The following is a 19,131-nucleotide window of genomic DNA, read 5'->3' as shown; positions in this document are numbered from 1 at the left end:
TAAAAGGGAGCACATGTGTATGCGGAAAACACCTGAAGAATAAGAGGAGAGTGTGGGTTTGAGGGACAGAAATTTGAGATAGAGGAGCAGAAAGTGTATGTGAGAAAGAAGGGGAGAGGAGGCCATAGATGCATAAAGTGGGGGCAAATATGTATGCAGGAAAGTAAAACACTTAAAGAATAAGAGGAGAGTGTGGGTTTGAGGGACAGAAATTTGTGAAAAGGCATGGTATGGAAACTGTGCTTGAGAACTCAAGTGAACTGTATGAGAGAGGCGTGAAGAGTGCATGAGAGAGCGAGAGAGAGCAGTGAGAGAGAGTAAGAGAGAGAGAGATAGAGGTACAAGTGGAAGGGGCACCAATAATAGGGGGGAAAGCGAGAGGTGGACCAGTGAAGAGCGTGAGGAGGTACAGGAAGGTAGCGGATGTGAGCAGGCAGTATAGAGAGAAGACAGGGAGCGTGAGGGAGGGATGGGAGAGATCAGCGGGATTGTAAGATGAGAGGGGGTACTGGGAATCTGAGGGAGGGATGAGAGAGGCAGTGGGTGTGTAGGGAAGTGATGACAGGGTTGATGATAGTGCAAGGGAGTGAGTGATGTGTTAGATTGGAATTGTTTGTTGTGGAATTGTATGGCATGGTGTGAAGCTGTGTAGAGGAAATATGTGGCATGATGTGCTCTGGAATATGTGGATATAACTGAAGAGTGATGATGGTGGCAGCAAATGGGAAGCTCATGGGCAGGCTAAAGCCCATCCAGTGGATGCAGCATGTCTCGGTTTGAGACAGCCCATATGCTCCGTCTAGAGCTGAGGTGTAAAAAACATGACTTTATCCAGCTGCGTGGTTTACCATCAGAGAGATACCAAATAGCGCTGCAATACTTTGCCTGTACAAGCGCATATGTGTTCTCTTCTGTGTTCTCAGAGTGAGACAGAGAGCAAGATTGAATGAGCAAGCAGACATTGTAGTTTATGAATTGGTGGTAGCAGCATTCCCGACAAACAAAATGGCTGTGTGTGTTTTGACCACGGTGTGGGGGCAGGTGACAGATTTGTAGATGCAGAAAATATGGGTGTCACTAAATGTTTAATATGTCATCCTGCCCTTGGAAGAATGCCGACGAACGTAATCCTAGAAAAATCACATGTACATGCAATTACGGTATAATCAATATAATAACAGAAACATATGTAACAGGTTTCATTGGATCAGATAATGAGTGTAAAATGACTTTGACAGTTACCAAAATGTTTATTGTGTAGTACCTTACAGTTTGCCACTCATTTCCATACACATACTAACCGTTTGACCTACATTTACTTTCTGAGAAAAATAGGCAATGTTCATGTTTTATTGACCAGGCAGTGCACGGAGTGGGAGACCACTTCAGTGCGGGCCACACTTTGCAGGAAAAGGCCCTACCTGCAGGTCCCAGGTGGGCGGTGGAAAGGGACAATTAAATGCTCACACTTTCAATTCCACTGCAGTGTGAGGGATGCAAGGCCACAGGAGTTAGAATCATAGAATAATGAACAAGACTAGCCTCAAAAGAATTGAAACAAAGATTCCAGCAATTTGCGGCAGCCCCGGCTGCCAGGGCGTGTTATACAAATTTCCAACATGATACGACTAATGCTGAATTACCATAAACATAAAAGTCTACCACAGTTGGCAGCTCATCATGCTCAGAAAGAAAAAAAAATAAATGTAGCAAGTTACTGTTTGTAGCATGCTTCATTAAATAAACCCTGGCCTACGACAAAAGGCCTATGCAGGGCTTCAAGTGTTATGAAAAAACTGGTGGGTCCCTCAAAGGGGTATGGCAAGAAGATTACGGATGTGGCTTAAAACATGTAAGCTAATAATATGTGCTTCTATATAGTGTGCCTCCACACTAGTAGTTTGGAGCTGCTGTCATTGCACCCAGATAGATAATACAGCAAGTTACAAGGCTGATACAACAAGCCCAGGTTGTCAGCTTTGTCAATGGTGTGTATTTCCATTGGCTATATCTGAGGGTGAACATTTCCATGCCGTTTTTCAAATAATTTCTTTCCTTTTAAGTCTTTTCTCTCTCACTGGGGGCTGGTTATCAAAGGGAGGATTTGAAAAGGTTAGTTTAAATAGGCCATCTTCTGTTTTTCTTGAGTTTAACGCAGGACATCCAAGTAAAGCCCTTGCCTTTCTCTCAAAACTTTTTTTCCTGCACAACTTATTTTTAACAGCCTTGGTGTTTCACAAAAGATATGCTTCAATACCTCGATTACACACTCAAAGCATTTCTTCCTGCAGAACAGTTGTCATGTAAAAATATATGGTTTACATGTAAACCTTTAGTGCCCTAGGGCCAAGTTTACACTATATAAACTGCCAGAAAAAAAAGAAAGAAAAAAGCATAACCTGATCTTTGTGTGGCCTGGCAAGTCATATGTCCTTTTGTGCAACAACATCATGTAAGCATAATCGTTGCCTTAGTTGCAGAAGTATACAAGCACATGAAGGGCAGAAACCTTCCCTAGTAGAGGACAATGACAGTTAATGTAATTTGTAGTGAACACTGTAATAATGTACTCTGTATTATATTGCTGTTCTGCAGAGTATGTTGCAATGGTAAAAGACCCATGCTTCCCTGTAGCAAGGAACTTTCCTTAAGCAGCGGGATCGGAGCAGACATTCCAGCAAAAAAGAGGAATCAGACAAAACTGAGGTTTCTGCCTGGAGGGAGCGGGCAAAAATGGAGACCCCGTTAAGGACCCGTCCCAGCACTTGCTTTTTAGAACTGCTGGTGCACCAGCAAGACCCAGCCCACTTAAAGTCCTCGGCCTATGTGATATCTATTTGTGCCTGGGTTGTTAAAAACATTATCTGCAAGACGTGCGGCAATGCTATGAAACTACAAAAATGCAGTTATATGAGCTATAAATGAAAACATACATTATTATTATTACGGTGTTCAGGCTGTTAAACATGAACATGTGCGCAGAGTCAGAAGGAGGAGAGCAGAAAGAAAGTATACGAGTAAACTGAATGTTTCTGCTGGGTGAGAACGAAACCTGCAGAGAAGACTGCAGCCCTATGCAGCGTGTACCCCATGTTTTCACATCTTCCTTGGTCCCATCTATGATCTTACTGACAGGTCCTATAGGCAGGCTTGCTTCCAATGTGATCTGACTGAGCGCTCCTATTTGATTTTCACAACTTAGAAGCGCTGTTTTAGCCAACACAGCATTGGGCATTGTCAGAATTATGCTCTCACTACAGAAAAACAGCTTTTTACACGACAGGCATTGTGCTGTTGAAATTCCAATTTCTTTGCGATACCCCTTAGATCAATGAAGCAGCGGCCATAAAGGGGCACCTGCTGAACAACGGAAACACCACAAACGGAAAACAAACCTGAGCCAATAATGTGTTGAGATAAAAGCACAAAATAACAATAAAAAAACAAGCATTTCCAAGATCAACAGAGAGTGCACCTGTAACCACCGTGCACAGTAGTTCTAACCAATGGAAAAAGTATTCCCAAAATGAGTACCTAAAATGGCCACTGTGTTAACACACAAGTAATTGGCTGGTGCTTTCAGAGGTTCAATACAGGAAGAGGCATGATGTATTCATGCCACGGACGAATGGAGTGACGATTGGGGCAGCTAAAGGGAAGCCTATGGGCAGGCTGGTTAGAGCAGCGTACACGCGCTGTCTAGAGCAAAGACCTATGAAGTAACCACTTTTGTAAGTTAAGAGCTTTGCCAGAAAGCGGATCTTTAACCTGTCGGAAAAAGTAATTTCATCCATCTAGTGACGACTTCATGCAGCTTCAGGGCACTGCTAAACTTCAAACGAAAACCTACATTTCAGATATCGATCCATCACACTTAATATCATTTATAAACTTATACAGCTTATTTTTATTTCATTTAAAGGGTGCAGCTCATAGGTTTCATGCCTTAACAAACACAGCTCATAGCTATTGGCGCATTTATTTGAGTGCAGCTTCCACTTGCCCTGGTACGCAATGTACTGTGAAATAAGTGAGGGATGTCTAATGGCTGTTGGTTATGATAAAGTTTAAACACCATTCTTTTTCTGTGCTAGACAATTGTGATGGCGCAGGCGACATAAATAATTCACTTCAAGTTTAATTATGGTGTCAAAGAACTTTTGGGCAGCACTACCTCATGCACCTGTCTGCTCAAAAGACACTTGTCCCCTGCCAGTGGAATTTAGGTTAAAATTTAGAAATTAAATATTGAGGAAAAAAATACAAAAAGAAAAGTGAGAAACTAATATTTCAAATGTTAATGCTGTATAAGTATCTGAAAATGATTTTATAGGATTTTATTCTTATTGTAAGGTACACAAATCCAAAATCCTATGCCTAACCATAATGCTATCACTATCACCTGCCTATTACTATTATGTACTATAACCGAAGCCCAAACCCCCTAACACTAGCAGGATAATATACCCACCACTTTTCATAGACCTGAACCTAGTTCATTCCAGCTAAGTATGCTGAACAAAATTCTTTACCCTAACCCTGTATCATGCCCATACTTCATCTCTAGCCATAAAGTTATCCCTAAGACTAACATTAAACAAGAACTGTTCCTTAACTGGCACAATATACGCAACCTGAAGTCAATCTCTATCCTTTATGCTTACATTAACTCTACACCTAACTTTAATGTGTACCATTGCCCTTACCCTAACTCTTATTCACACACACACACACACACACACACAACCTCAAAGGCGGCAGGAACGCCACGAAGAAAATGCCCTGCAAAACCAATGATCCAGAGAATATTGCCTTACCTGGCTGCCTAAATCAACCCTGGCCTCAGTGTCACCCAGCCCCCAAATACAATGATCCTCCCTGGCCTTGTCCTAGGCATAGGGGATATGTGTGGTTCTCTGCCCCTACAACGCAATCACACTGCCTTACCCATGTGTCAGGGTGGGTTGCTCACGTTGGCCTCATGAAGGCCCATCCTCAGACAGGAGAGGTAGTCCTGTAACATCACTCACCAGTTCTGGTGCCGGTTGCCTCCTGGCCCGGGCCAGTCACTATTTCAGTAGGAGTTTAGAACACAGTAATGCTGTGTGCTATAGAATATGGACTCAGCCGCATACCTTTCCTCAATGTAACTGTATTCTGTAGATACAGAGCCCAGCCTTTACCCAGGCAAGTTGTTGGATATAGAGTACCACTCCCCCCTTGAGTCCAGGGCCTGGTCTTAGACCCGGTCTTGTATTGTACACCCACATTCCTAAATGTAAGTTGTCTTGAAGGTTGGCATTTCCGTTGGTGCTCTATTACTTCTGAAGTCATGAGTAACTCAAAGGAGAAAGTAAAGGTTGAATGACTTGTTTTATGGTAAATTTAATAGATTGTTGCATTTGGTATCATAATAAGCCCCTTCAAAATAAATTTTCTAAACAAATTTCTAAATTTCTTGAACAAATGTTATATACACATGAGGAATGGAAGCTGCACTGGCCATTTATTTGATACCGTTTTGTTTTCAGAATTACGTCTTTAGACATATTTTAGCTTTTCTTTCTCGTAAACTTTTATCTAATTGTAAAATACATTTAATAAATGTGAACCGCCGCTGCTGAGGAAAGTTTGAAATATGAGACAGAAAGAGATGCATGGTTCTTACCAGCTCAATATCAGAAAGACAACCCGTGTACGCTTCAAGTACCTGCCGGCATGCGAAAGGATGAACCTTGGCACATGTTTGGAAACCGATTACTATGCCCTTTAAATAAGGAAAGACAACTCACAGCCTCAGGGAGACAATAGACATTAAGCAAACACAGACATTTAGTACAAGAGATTTCATGTTAGAAAGAAAGGATAAAGCTGGTTCTTGATTTCACATTCAGTGTTTACAGCTGGTATTGGTGAATGATTGTCAACTAGTAAAGCAAATATATTCAGTGGCCTGAAAGCATGATTTAAGGATACCTTTATACAGCTATGCTGGAGGGCCTTTACCATGCTACTTAAAAAGCATCTTTGGATAATAAGATGAGAGTTTCGTCACTATTTGTTTTCTGTCACTTTGTTCTCTCTGGTGTTTCACATAAAGGAACTGCAAGGACAGTTCAATACACAAGCCTTCTTTACAACAAAGGAGTGTGATTTCTTTAGAAGGGATGCTTATCCTTTCTTCCTCATGTCTACTGTTGTCTATTTTGAAGGCCTTTCTGAGAGAGTAATTTCAAAGCCTTCACATAGCTTTATGTCTTTCACCGCTTTATCTGCTACATTGATTAAACTTGATTTATCTTGTTCAAACACTGGCTTCTATCAAGAGAGATCACCTAAAGAGGCTCCTAACTATCCCTGATGAAATGCATTATTAGTCACCTGAAAAAAGGAGCTCTACATTTAGTTTCTGCTAACTTAGTCCTCATCTACACTGTAGAGGGGTTTCACTATACTATAATTTGGCTATGCACGGAGTACAACATCACACTTTTGGGTGAGAGGAAGTACTGAGTGAGGAATGTTTCACCAGTCATCAATAATTTACCATCAAGCTCTATGAATGAAGTTACAAACCTACACAATGTACATCCAGAGGCTCCACAGCCCCATATGACTACCTTCTCAACTTGTTTTTGTTGTGGTCGTACAGGGTGAAATACCCTAGGGAAATAAAGCTATGATAATTGTAAGAAATGCACTTGATACTTACTGCATGGTAAGGCGTAGCGATGAACCAAGTAGATTCGAACATGCTTCGAAGGAAGGGTAAGATCAGTGCAGTATCATCACAGCTGGCCATGCACTTACCAAGGCACTGGAAAATAAAACCCTAATATGGGAGTGAATTAAAGACAGTCTGAGTTAAGAATAAACAGCATCTCCTGCTCACTCTATGAAAGTCTTACTTATATTGGAGTATTCATCTTTGATTCACTCTACACACATATTTGTCTCCCACTTTCAAATAGCACCTAATAAGTTGAGTGAAATGTTTGTTATCTTATGTATAGTATAGTTATATTTTCTGGACATTGTAGAGATTTGTATATGGCCCTGAATATGACTCAAAACAAGGAAGTGAGGGGTAATGTGAGCCAATGAAGGTACAGTACCTAGGCTCTGAAAGTGCTAATGCAGAAACCAGTGGAAATACTGCTCCTTTCAGAAAGCAAAGTAGAAAGAAAGGTGGACAAAGAAAGGGGAATCCTAAGGATGTTTTCTTGGTGCCTTCACAAATCCATGAGCATGCAATGTCTCATCATCAAGGGTGTTCTTCATAGGGCTGGCAATGCAATGCCCTATGGGCCCCACGAAGGGTCGCTTTAGCAGAGATCTTTTTATTTTTTCCATCTGATGAAAGTGCCAGAGTGAGGGCGTTTTAAATGTGTGAGGTTGAGTGAATGTGTATAGTGAAATTAAGAGAGACTAAAAAGAGGTATTCAACTGGACTTTAAACTGATGGTTTCCTTGGCAGTTTTAAAAAAAACATAATTAGGTACGGGCGACTACAGGGAGGTAATGTATCCAAGTAGCCTAAATCTGTGAATGTGGTCAGGTCAACGTGTTTCTTGCCTGTTGGCCCAAAAAGTATCTGTACCACTTCTTCAGGACCTAAAAAAGGGAGAGCTAACCCTACCCCATATCTAAGATGTGATATAAAGTGTAGGTAATCCCCTAAAAGAAAATACCTTTGTTCAAAAAGTTTAAAATTGATCGTCCAACTTAGAAAAAAATTGAGAAAATGAAGAAAACACACATTAAACAAATGTTTTGCATGTATGGGCCAATGTGTCTCCAGGATCGCTTTTCTGGGACACTGTATGTGCATGCTATTGTTATGGCTGATCAGTCGCCACAATGGGAAGGAAGTAAAAAACACACTAGAACATGCAATATAACAGAACAGGCAAGTGGACATACAGGTAACAGACAACATAAAACCAATCTGTGTTGATGTGACACAGTGTATCACAAGTTGTCCTCAGGAGTGAGTGAAGGGTCTTACCCTTTGGATCAGTGACCCATAGGTCAAAAGCAGAGTGTAGCACTCAGCTGCTAACTGTGGAAAGAACAATGATATTCAACATAAAGAAACAGCAAGTCAAGGGGACCAAAATGCCTTAGGGTGAGAAAAAAAAGAAAAACAGAGAGTTTTCAAGAGATGCAACCATACTCATGTGGTTTCTGTGCAGAGAGCGCAGGAGACCTACCATCCTCTGTTCATCTGGATTGAGACTGAGCAGGGGAGAAGACCCGTCTTTTAAGGTGCAGGTAATTGTAGTGATTGTCCTTGGGTGGGGTGCATGCGACCGTGGGAAGGAGTGATGACGCACTGGGCCCCTTGAGATTCCAGAGCCATGATTCGCTTTTAAGTGTACCCAGAAACTGAAGGACCTCCTGGTAAACACCAGACCTCATATTCAACAGTCCCACATGCAGAACACCTTTTGGACCTTACCACCTGTCACAGGGCACTATCCCTGTGGGTCCTACGGGGTATGCCCACTGACTAAACATTCCTAAGAGGTCAGGTTGGGTCCCCAATTCGCCTGGAAACAGAAAAGTCACAGTAACTGCAGTACAAAAAACTGTGTTTACCTGATCACCTGCCTTTGTGGCCTTCATTACGGGGGAATGACCACGAGCGCTATCGAACCAAGAATAATGGAGCACTGGAGCAACATATGCTGCAGACACAGCACTACAAAAATGTGCCATCAGTTTTCCAACTCCAACCACTCTCCAGATGACCTCCGGCAGATAATTTTGGAAGCTATTAATTCATGGAGCCCTTTAAATCTTTTCAGAATGGAGCAAGGGTGGATTTTATGCCTCTCCACCAACAGCAAAGGTTTGAAAGATGAAATCCTCTAGTGCGAGGTGTAATTCAGTCCCCTGTGAAATCAGATACTCTCTTACTATGGCTGGATTGACATTTTCTTCATACATGGGACCTGATATACCATATCACCATTGACACCATGTCACATATGGAATGCCCGGCTATGGAGTCCCAGACACCACACTAAGCAGTGCTTATGATAAGCATTTTGCGACTTGGCATTGGTCTCTTCTTCAGTAACACAAATGATTCTGTTGATACCAATGAGGTGGTACCCTCCAATAAGAAACCATTTAACTGTCTTAGTCTACTGTTTGAGATGAACAAGTTACTTACCTTCGGTAACGCTTTTTCTGGAGGATACAGTATCTGCCTGTGGATTAATCACCTTGTGAATATCCCCCTGCGTCAGCAACGTTCGGAAAATTCTTTGTAGCTTGCCGGCGTGGACGGCGTCACAGGAACGCACGACATCACGCGTGGCTCCGCTGACATCACCGACTCCATAATAGGCCTACACTGGCGTGATGACATCAGTTCCGCCCTTTTTTCCGTGCCTTCGAGGCACACGGATGAACCAACAACAATAGATATATGCACAGTACAAACTAGTCAAGTGTGAATATAACATAGTAAATCATGTACAAGAACACACTTCCTTTGAGGATAACATGTATACATTAAAAAAACATTACCAGAAATTCAGGTATAGAAGAGTGGACAACGGGGAGGCGGGTGGGCATGTGAGGAATCCAAAGGCAGATGCTGTATTCACCAGAAATAGCGTTACCGAAGGTAAGTAACTTGTTCTTCTGATGGATACATCTGCCAGTGGATTCCTCACCTTGTGAATAGATTCCCACAGCAGTCCCCACTCCCGCAGGAGGGTGTCCACTCCTCTATACCAGAAAGTCCTGAAGGACAGAAAGCGCAAAGTGGCCGTCCCTCCTCACTTCGGTATCCAAGCAGTAATGCTTCGCGAAAGTGTGCAGGGAGGCCCAAGTTGCCTCTCTACAAATGTCCTCTACAGGAACACCCCTAGACAAAGCAGATGTTGATGACTTTGCTCTAGTAGAGTGAGCTCTTATGCCCTCTGGAGGTTCCTTACCAGCCAGGGCGTAGCAGATCTTGATGCATAGAATAATCCATCTCGAAAGTGTGCGCTTGTGCACAGCTCTTCCTTTTCTACAGCCAGCAAATCCAACAAACAACTGGTCATCCACTCGATAGTCCTTTGTCTTATCAAGATAAAAGCTCACCGCCCTCTTAGGGTCCAGGCGGTGAAGCCGTTCCTCCTCCATGGAAGGGTGAGGGGGAGGATAGAAGGTAGGAAGGGTAATAGACTGTCCTAGATGGAAGGGAGTTACCACCTTAGGCAGAAAAGCAGCTCTGATCCTAAGAACCATTCGTTCAGCATGAATAGTCAAGAATGGGGGCTTCAAACTATGAGATTGAAGCTCACTTACCCTCCTTGCCGAGGTAATAGCAACCAGGAAGACCGTCTTAAAAGACAAAAGTCTCAAGGGACACTTGTGCAAAGGTTCGAAAGGAGAACCCTGTAAGCACCAGATTTAAGTCCCATTGAAGTACAATAAAGGGAGTAGGAGGAAATTTATTCGTAAGGCCCTTTAGAAATCTTAAAACAACAGGAGACTTAAATAAGGACGGCTGATCCGGCAGGCAGAGAAATGCCGACAAAGCCGAAAGATAACCTTTGACTGTAGCAACAGCAAACCCTTGCTGCGCTAAAGAAAGAGCAAATTGAAGTATAGCTGATAAACGAGCCCTCAAAGGATCGATGGATTTCTCCCCACACCAGGAAACAAACCGAGACCACCTTTAAGAATAGATAGACTTGGTGGAGTCACGTCTGGCCGATAGAATGACATCCGCCACATCATGTGGGAGAGAAAAGGAATTCAGGTTGCCCCGTTCAATCTCCAGGCATGAATGTGTAAGGTCTGGAGGTGGGGGTGTAGAACCTGCCCCTCCATCTGAGAGAGGAGATCTACCCTGAGAGGGAGACGGAGAGGCGGGCACGAGGAGAGGTGGAAAAGATCTGTGTACCACACCCTTCTTGGCCAATCCGGGGTGATCAATATGACTAGGGCCCGGTCTTGGCGAATCTTTCTCAGTACCCGAGGAATCAAGGGTATGAGAGGAAACGCGTAAAGGAGTTGTGAGCTCCAACTCAATTGAAACGCGTCCCCCAAAGCTCCCTGCATCGGATACTGGAGACTGCTGAATGACGGGCAGTGAGCATTCTCGTGAGTGGCGAACAGGTCTACCTGAGGAGTTCCCCACATCCGAAAGACGTGACAAACTTCCTCTGGATGAAGCCTCCACTCATTGTCGGCCGAGAACTGCCGACTGAGACTGTCTACACGCACGTTCAGAACTCCGGCCAGATGAATTGCCATCAGATAAATCTGATGGTCCTGACCCCAGGACCAGAGACGCAGAGCCTCTCTGCAGAGGCACTGCGACCCCACTCCTACCTGTTTGTTTTCATACCACATCGCGGTGGTGTTGTCCGTCAGGACTTGAACCGACCACCCGCGAAGGGAAGGGAGAAAGGCCTTGAGTGCTAGACGTATCGCCCGCAACTCTAGAAGGTTGATGTAAAGCAACCTTTCCTCTGGAGACCAATGACCCTTGATCTCCAGATCCGCCAGATGAGCACCCCACCCTAGAGGGGATGCATCCGTTATCACCGTGGCAACCGATGGAGGTAGATGGAAAGGCTTTCCTTGAGACAGATTGCCTTCCATGCTCCACCAAAATACATCCATTGCAGCTTCTCTGGAGATCCTCACAGACTCCCTGAGATCTCCGTTGTGCTGATACCACTGCCTGCGGAGACACCACTGGAGTGCCCTCATGTGCCAGCGTGCATGGTTGACCAACAGAATGCAGGAAGGCATCAGACCGAGCAGGCGAAGGACCTTCAGGACTGGAACGACCGCTCCATTGTGAAATAAAGGAGTCATTCCCTGTATGTCGAGAATCCTTTGAGGTGGAGGGAATGCTCGACATACAGTTGTGTCCAGTACCGCACCTATGAACAGGTAGCGCTGGGAGGGCACCAGGTAAGATTTGGGTACATTTATTAAAAAACCCAACCTGTACAACAACTGAGTTGTGACTTGCAGATGATGGAGCACTGTCTCTGGAGATTCTGCTTTGATCAACCAATCGTCCAGATACGGGAATACAGGTTTCCCCGACCTTCTGAGATGTGCTGCCACCACAGCCATCACCTTGGTGAAAACTTGAGGTGCAGTAGTAAGACCAAACGGAAGGACCGCAAACTGGTAATGTTGCGATCCCACCGTGAAAAGGAGATACTTTCTGTGTGACTTCAGGATAGGAATATGGAAATAAGCATCCTGCAAGTCGATCGACACCATTCAGTCCTCTTCCAGCAGTGCCTGAAGAACCTGAGCAAGGGTGAGCATCTTGAACTTCTCCTTTTTCAGGTAAAGGTTCAATATCCTAAGATCCAAGATTGGACGAAGTCTGCCACCCTTCTTGGGAATCAGGAAATACCGGGAGTAGCATCCCTGACCCCTTTCCTGCTCCGGAACCACCTCTATTGCACCCTTTCGTAATAGTGACAGGACTTCCTCCTGCAGGAGAAGTAGGTGGTCCTCTGAGCAAAATCCTTGGCAAGGAGGGTAATCTGGAGGAAATTCCCGAAAGGGAAGAGCATACCCATTCTCTACAAGATTGAGAACCCAAAGATCTGATGTAACCGATTCCCAATCCCATAGAAAATGGGTAAGCCGACCCCCTACAGGACCCGCATGATCCGGAATGGCGGATCTAGGGGTGCTTTGCTGATGGTGAACAGGGTTGGGAAGAGGAGGCGGAGGCTTGACGTCCTCGAGGACGAGCTCTTTGTTTGCCCCTGTAGGATTTTGCTGTTGCTGCTGCTGTTGAGTTTGACGGTAGGGACGAAAGGACAAACGTCCAAAACCTCTATACCTCTTAGTCGCAGAGCCTCTGGACTGCAGCCCCAAAGATCTGGCAGTAGCCCTACTGTCCTTAAATCTTTCCAAAGCTGCATCAGATTTTTTGCCAAATAGTCCAGCACCATCAAATGGCAAATCCAACAAGGCAACAGAAGTTCCCATATTGCGAGCAACTGAATCAGCAGTGTCAAGACCACTTTGAATCACTTGACATGCAGCCGCCTGTGTATCATCAGGGCATGTGTATAGCTCCCCAAGAGACATGTGGCATTGGTCGATTTTAGAGCCATACTTGCTGAAGAGAAAATCTTCTTCGCAGTCTGATCCTGTTTCTTGGACTCCTTATCCCCAGGCACTTGAGGGAAAGCACCAACAGTCTTCTTCGAACAGGCTGCCTGTATAACCAGACTTTCAGGCAAAGGATGCGAGGATAGAAACTCAGGATCACCAGGTGCTACCCTATACCTCCTTGCAAGACCCTTAGCCACGGCAGGAGCTGTAAGAGGCCTGTTCCAAACCTCCAATATAGGCTCAGTCAAAGCCTCATTAAAAGGAAGCAATGGTTCCACAACTGAAGATGGGGAATGGAGGACCTAAGTCAAAAGATTAGACTTGTATTCAGCTGTAGGCAAAGTCAAATTTAAAAATTCAGCAGCTTTTTTGATGACCACATGGTATGGTGCAATGTCCTTTGAAGGGGCATCAGATACAGAGGACAGCTCTCATTCAGGGGAAAGCTCCAAACCAGTAGCATCCCTCAAGTCATCAAAATAGTCCTCCTGAAGCTCACCTTCTTCCACCTCAGCCTCAGCCTCTCTAAATCTTTGCTCCTCTATAAGGCGCTGAGCTTCTCACCTCGATCTCTCCTTCAAGAGTTGCGCCGTCGGATCCGTGACCGACTCCGACGGAGCCGGTGCCGGCATCAAGATCGGATCTGGAAGCCCAGGTCGCTGCTCACGAGGTCGAGTCGGAGCCGGTGACGATGGAATCAGCGTTGACGACCTCGGAGGCGCAGAGAAATGCCAAGGCGGAGCCGGCACCGGCATAAATGGCAAAAGGAGCAGGAGCATAGGAGTGGGGAACTACTAAATTATATGCCAATGGAGCCATGGGACCCGAAGGTGCACCAGAGGGGTACAAAGCTCTCGAGTAGGCTCCATACATTGCGTTTAAAAATGAAGTAGGGTCTTGACCTGGAGCTGGGAAGGGTGGGTAAGGACCCACAGGATGCTCTCTCGGAGGTTCCAGATTCGCCTCCTCTTCCACAGGCGGATGGACTGGAGTCATAGAGCCCTCAGGTAATGGAGCCTCTTCTTCCTCTTGAGCCGGGGACGGCGCGGAGAGGGATCCGATGCCGGAGAACGCACTGGCGACTCCAAGGGCAAAGCCTCACCTTCTGGAACACCAGGTGAAGGAGACTGAGTCCTTACCGGAGTGATGTCGAGATCCATGCCTTCGCTTCTTATGCTTCTTCTTCGTTGACCTCGAAGCATGACCAGAGGACTACCTCGAAGGCGACGCCGTGCGGGACCTCGACCTCGACCTCGACCTCGACTTCGACCTCGCCCTACTGGAACGCGATCTCGAAGTCTTCTTCTCCTTTCTACCTTTCAACTTCGCCACCAGAAGTTTTGCTTGCCTCTCGCGAAGAGCCTTCGGGTTCATCTTCTTACACGAAGAACAGCCTTTGACATCGTGGTCCGAACTCAGGCACCAGATACAATCCTCGCGCGTGTCCGTAATCGACATCATCTTGCCGCACTCCCCACATGGCTCGAACCCGGTCTTCTTAGACGACATCTTCAGCGAGAAACAAAGAAGCAAGAAGACCCCAAACAGAAAAACAGTAACAAAGTTACTAACAGCTACAGAGGTTCCCCGAAACCGTTTGCGCTGACGACGTGGAAAAAAGGGAACTGATGTCATCATGCCGGCGTAGTCCTCTTATGGAGTCGGTGACGTCAGCGGAGCCGCCTGCGATGTTCTGCGTTCCTGTAACGTCGTCCACGCCGGCGAGCTACAAAGAATTTTCCGAATGTTGCTGACGCAGGGGGATATTCAGAAGGTGAGGAATCCACTGGCAGTTGTATCCATCAGAAGCCGCCTTACTAATACCATTGACAACTTTGGTCAGCCTGCATTTGACCGCTACACACTCCAAGATGTCCACCACGGAGGGATGATACTTTTGCTACACAAGCACATGAGGGGTTTGCTCCTATTGGCTCCAGCCTACCTCTTCTCTTTCCTCTTCTCCTCATTTGACATTTCCCAATAGTGTTCACCAAGCATCCTAATCCATTGGGAATAGACCACTTGGCCGCCTCGTGTTACTTATTACATGAGGTGGCCTAGATTTCCAACATAAACACAGATACCAATATGCCTAGATTCCACCATGAGGGATCGATAGGAGTTATTTGCACCTGATTTGCTCTCCATCACTGTATATGCAAGAGTACTTAGGTTTACTATACTTTTCTCTTACCATTACCCTTGATTAACAAAACATTCAACTGTCTTAGTTTACTACTTAGAGGCCACCTTACAAAAACCATGGATGACTTCGGGATGCCCAGCTTTGAACCACTGCACACTCTGAGGTAGGCGCCACTGAGGCATGATACCTCTGTTACATCAGCACGTGAGAAGCTCACTCCTTTTGGCTCAAGCTCGCCCCTCCCCTCCTCTCCTCTCCTCATTGTCCACTAGGTCATCACTCCTTCCAGCATCTGCCCACACCACACCTGAGGACAATCGCACCAATTGCCCGTACCTTCAATGACAGGTCTTCTCCTCTGCTCAGTCTCGAGCCAGGCGAGCAAAGGAGGGTAGGTCTCTTGTGCTCTCCGTGCAGAAACCATGTGAGTATGGTTGCTTCTCTTGAAAACTTTTTCTTTTTCTTTTAACACTAAGTCATTTGGGTCCCCTTGATTTACTGTTTCTTTTTACTGACCATCATAGCTCTTTCCACTGTCAGCAGCTGAGCACTACCCTCTGCTTTTGACCTATAGGGCATAATTAATTGATCCAAAGGGTAAGACCCGTCACTCACAATGGAGGACAACCAATCAGTTATGATACGCTGAGTAACACAAACACAGATTGGTTTATTTTGTCTGTTCCATGTATGTTCACTTGCTTATTCTGTTATATTATATGTAATTGTGTGTTTTTCACTTCTTTCACTTTGTGGTGACTGGTCAGCGCCAAAAATAGCATGTGCATGTCTACCTTTAGAGACACTATGATACAGTAAGTTAGAAAATCGATTCTGGTGACACATTGAACCAAACATACAAAACATTTGTTTACTGAGTGTTTTCTTTATTTTTTCATTTATTTTCTAGGTTAGATGATCAATTCTAAACATTTCGAACCAGGTATTTTCTTCTACAGGAATACCTTAGCAGCATATCATGTCTTAGGTGTGGGGTTGGACTATCCCCCATATTTTTGGTCCTGACGAATCATTGTGGAACCTTTTTAGGCCATCGAAACCTGACCACACTCACAGATTTAGTCTACTTGGGTACATCACGCCCCTGTTTTAGCCCCACCAAATTATATTTTTTCAATCCTACCAAGGGAACCATCGCATTACAGTTCAGTTCGGTATCTCTTAGATAGTTTTAGTATCCCTTTACTTCACTGTACACATTTACTCCACCCCTCACATTCAAAATGCCCTTACACAAGCACTTCTCATCAGACAGCAAAAATAAAAAGATTTCCCCTAAAGTGACCCTTCGTGGGGCCCGTAGGGCATTATAGCGCTGGACCTATGAGAAGCAAGCCCACTATGAAGCATTACATCCTCAGTGATGTGTGAGGGCACCAAGAAATAATCCTTAGGACTCCCCCTTCTTTGCCCGCCTTCCTTTCTTCTTTGCTTTTTTGATAGGAACAATATCTCCACTGCTTTTTGCATGAATATGGCCTCACATCCCCTGAATGGGGATCGGCTCTAACATGAAGACTACCTATTGGCTAAAGGAGATCCATTAGGCAAATGAGTATAGCCCTGAAATGTTGTGGCTTTTATTGATTCAAGTGGAGAGGATTACCTCAGGGAGTTCATCTCCATCTGCTTCTTAGTAGGTCAGTCCTTCCAGGGAGTGGGAGAACCACACCTGATTTTCCCAACAGGCTAAGCCCAATGCTGTGTACCCATATTATAAAAATTACCTTTACTAATGGGATACACAGTTCTACCCTTCTCCGACTTTGTGTTAAATTGACTTCCCCAATGGTTCAACACTGACCCTTGAGAGCACTAACCTCCTCATTCACATGATGGGCAAAACTGTCAATCTGTTCGGTGAGTTCTTCCATGAAAGAGACATGCCATTCTCTGTATGGGGCTTGTTTTAGGATAGTCCCCAGGAACTGCAAGGAAAACATTGAGAGACTTTAATGCAGTAATAGAAACGTAAATGCAGTATCCACGGGTGACGTCTGCAGTGATTTTGAGAAGATAAGGGTATACAAACTTCAGCTAACAACCTCTGTAATGACGAAATTATATTTGGACAGAGAACCAGAGAACACATATAGCAATGCTTAAATAGTGTGGTGTGATATCAGTGCTCAGAAGAAACAGGAGGCCTTGACAGTGGCCGTGATTTACACAGAAACACATGCAACAAAACCATGCTGCCCACAAATTATTGTGAAAAGAGCAACAGTGCAGCCATCCAGACAGAAAACACATTGGGACTATGCAACAATATCACATACTTAGAAGCAGAATGCAAAAACATTTTGGGTATCCAGCAAGGGGGCAGACTGTAAATTTCGTGTTAACAAGGGTGAAGACTGAACACAAGGAACATACAATTGCATCTCAGGAGCACAATAGAAGCTCAGTGGAGTGTGATGGCCTGGCAAAACATACAGTGAAACAGTGACAATTCAAATGAAGATAGGGAGCATGGATCATGTGCCAGTCCGATTGCAGAATATGAATTTACTGATAATGTCAAATGCAGTGGGAAAAGTGATAGTGTGACAGTCCAGGGAAAGAAGAACGTTGTGCTATTGTGACTATCCTGGGGGATAAAAAAGAGTCGGAGGAAACAATTACTAGTAAGGGGCTACATTTGTAGCCCTGTGCAACAACAGTCAGATTTATGAGTAATGCAATGATCACTGTAGAGCCTGTAATTTACCTGGGTAAAACATGCAGATAAACTCTGATACATGTAGGACTAGGTGTCGTAAGCATGCAATTTCCAGTTTTATGAATGTCAACTTGGGCCCATAAGGTTTTTAATGCTTCTGGTAAATATTGCATATTAGGGAAATGTTATGTACCGAGTACAGCTGCTCCCCCTCTGTGCCCAATCATAATCAACATCATAGTAACGATCATAATCCATAGAAATAATAGGGATATGGTGAGAATATTGCAACCTCATAGCAGAAGAGCACTATGATGGGGTGAATTTAATATCTGCATATATTCACGCTGAATGAGTGGCTTTGGAAAACAAAGAGACAAGCGTCATGTGTGACATTCATTAGCAATTCATCCTTACTGAAACAAGCGTGCATTTCCACTTTGCCAAGTCAAAGTTTCTTTCCGTGGAAGCTGAAATAGTAGTTGGTAAAAAAGAAATATATGTAAGTAAAAGTGAATAGCAAGCAACATTTCAAAGGCAATGTGCTTACATACCAAGCACTAGCAGAAGTAGATTCACACAATTCAAAGTGTGCAAAATGTGTTTGTTGGCTCAGCCTGTCCTGGGAATTGAGTTCAAGGTCATTAGTTGTTCATGTGCCCTTGATGTCACTCTTAGCTCCTTATATCTGGTTGTAATTTTAGGTTTATATATTCTGGTTTCCTTTCTTATATAACAGAAAGGTCACCACACCACTTGTTTGCAGAAAAACAGTTCATTACAGAGCTACTGCCAATAAGCATTTCAGCCGTCAGATGAAGCCTTGATCACATAGGGGATCGCCGTTGTGGTTCAGAGTAAAAAAGAGCATATGCGCTCTAAAATTACATACACATAGAAAAATATTCCTTTATTATATCAAAGACCAAAATATTTTATAACACTTCTTAATTTGCTATAATACCCAAATGTACCCCAATATGGTCCTAGGTAGTCGCACAAGCTTTTACCGACATTTGTCCTACCTTGCTCTACATAACAGTTCTGGCCCTGACCTTTTACCTAGTTAGGTGCTGCATAAATGTTGTGTAGTTTTTTCAAAAAACTGGCCTAATTTATTATGCATGAGGATTCTTAGTATCACAGCAGGATTACAATCTTGTGCATAATAACTCTGTATAAGGGTCAC

General features: G+C 44.3%; 1 protein-coding gene across 1 annotated transcript in view; it reads right to left on the bottom strand.

Moving 5' to 3' along the window:
* Positions 1-19,131, bottom strand: part of LOC144798072 (maestro heat-like repeat-containing protein family member 2A) — a 124,562-nt gene that overhangs the window by 83,204 nt on the left and 22,227 nt on the right. Inside the window, exons 10-13 of the mRNA XM_078668846.1 lie at positions 18,360-18,412; positions 17,101-17,208; positions 6,713-6,832; positions 5,669-5,767 (exon numbers count right to left, since the gene is read on the bottom strand). Coding sequence (XP_078524972.1) covers positions 5,669-5,767; positions 6,713-6,832; positions 17,101-17,208; positions 18,360-18,412 — 380 coding nt within the window. The remainder of the gene's footprint in view (positions 1-5,668; positions 5,768-6,712; positions 6,833-17,100; positions 17,209-18,359; positions 18,413-19,131) is intronic.

The sequence above is a fragment of the Lissotriton helveticus genome, chromosome 12 (genome assembly GCF_964261635.1).
Source record: "Lissotriton helveticus chromosome 12, aLisHel1.1, whole genome shotgun sequence".
Classification (NCBI taxonomy): domain Eukaryota; kingdom Metazoa; phylum Chordata; class Amphibia; order Caudata; family Salamandridae; genus Lissotriton; species Lissotriton helveticus.
Note: the sequence above shows the minus strand (reverse complement) of the source record. Positions and strands in the feature narration are given on the sequence as shown.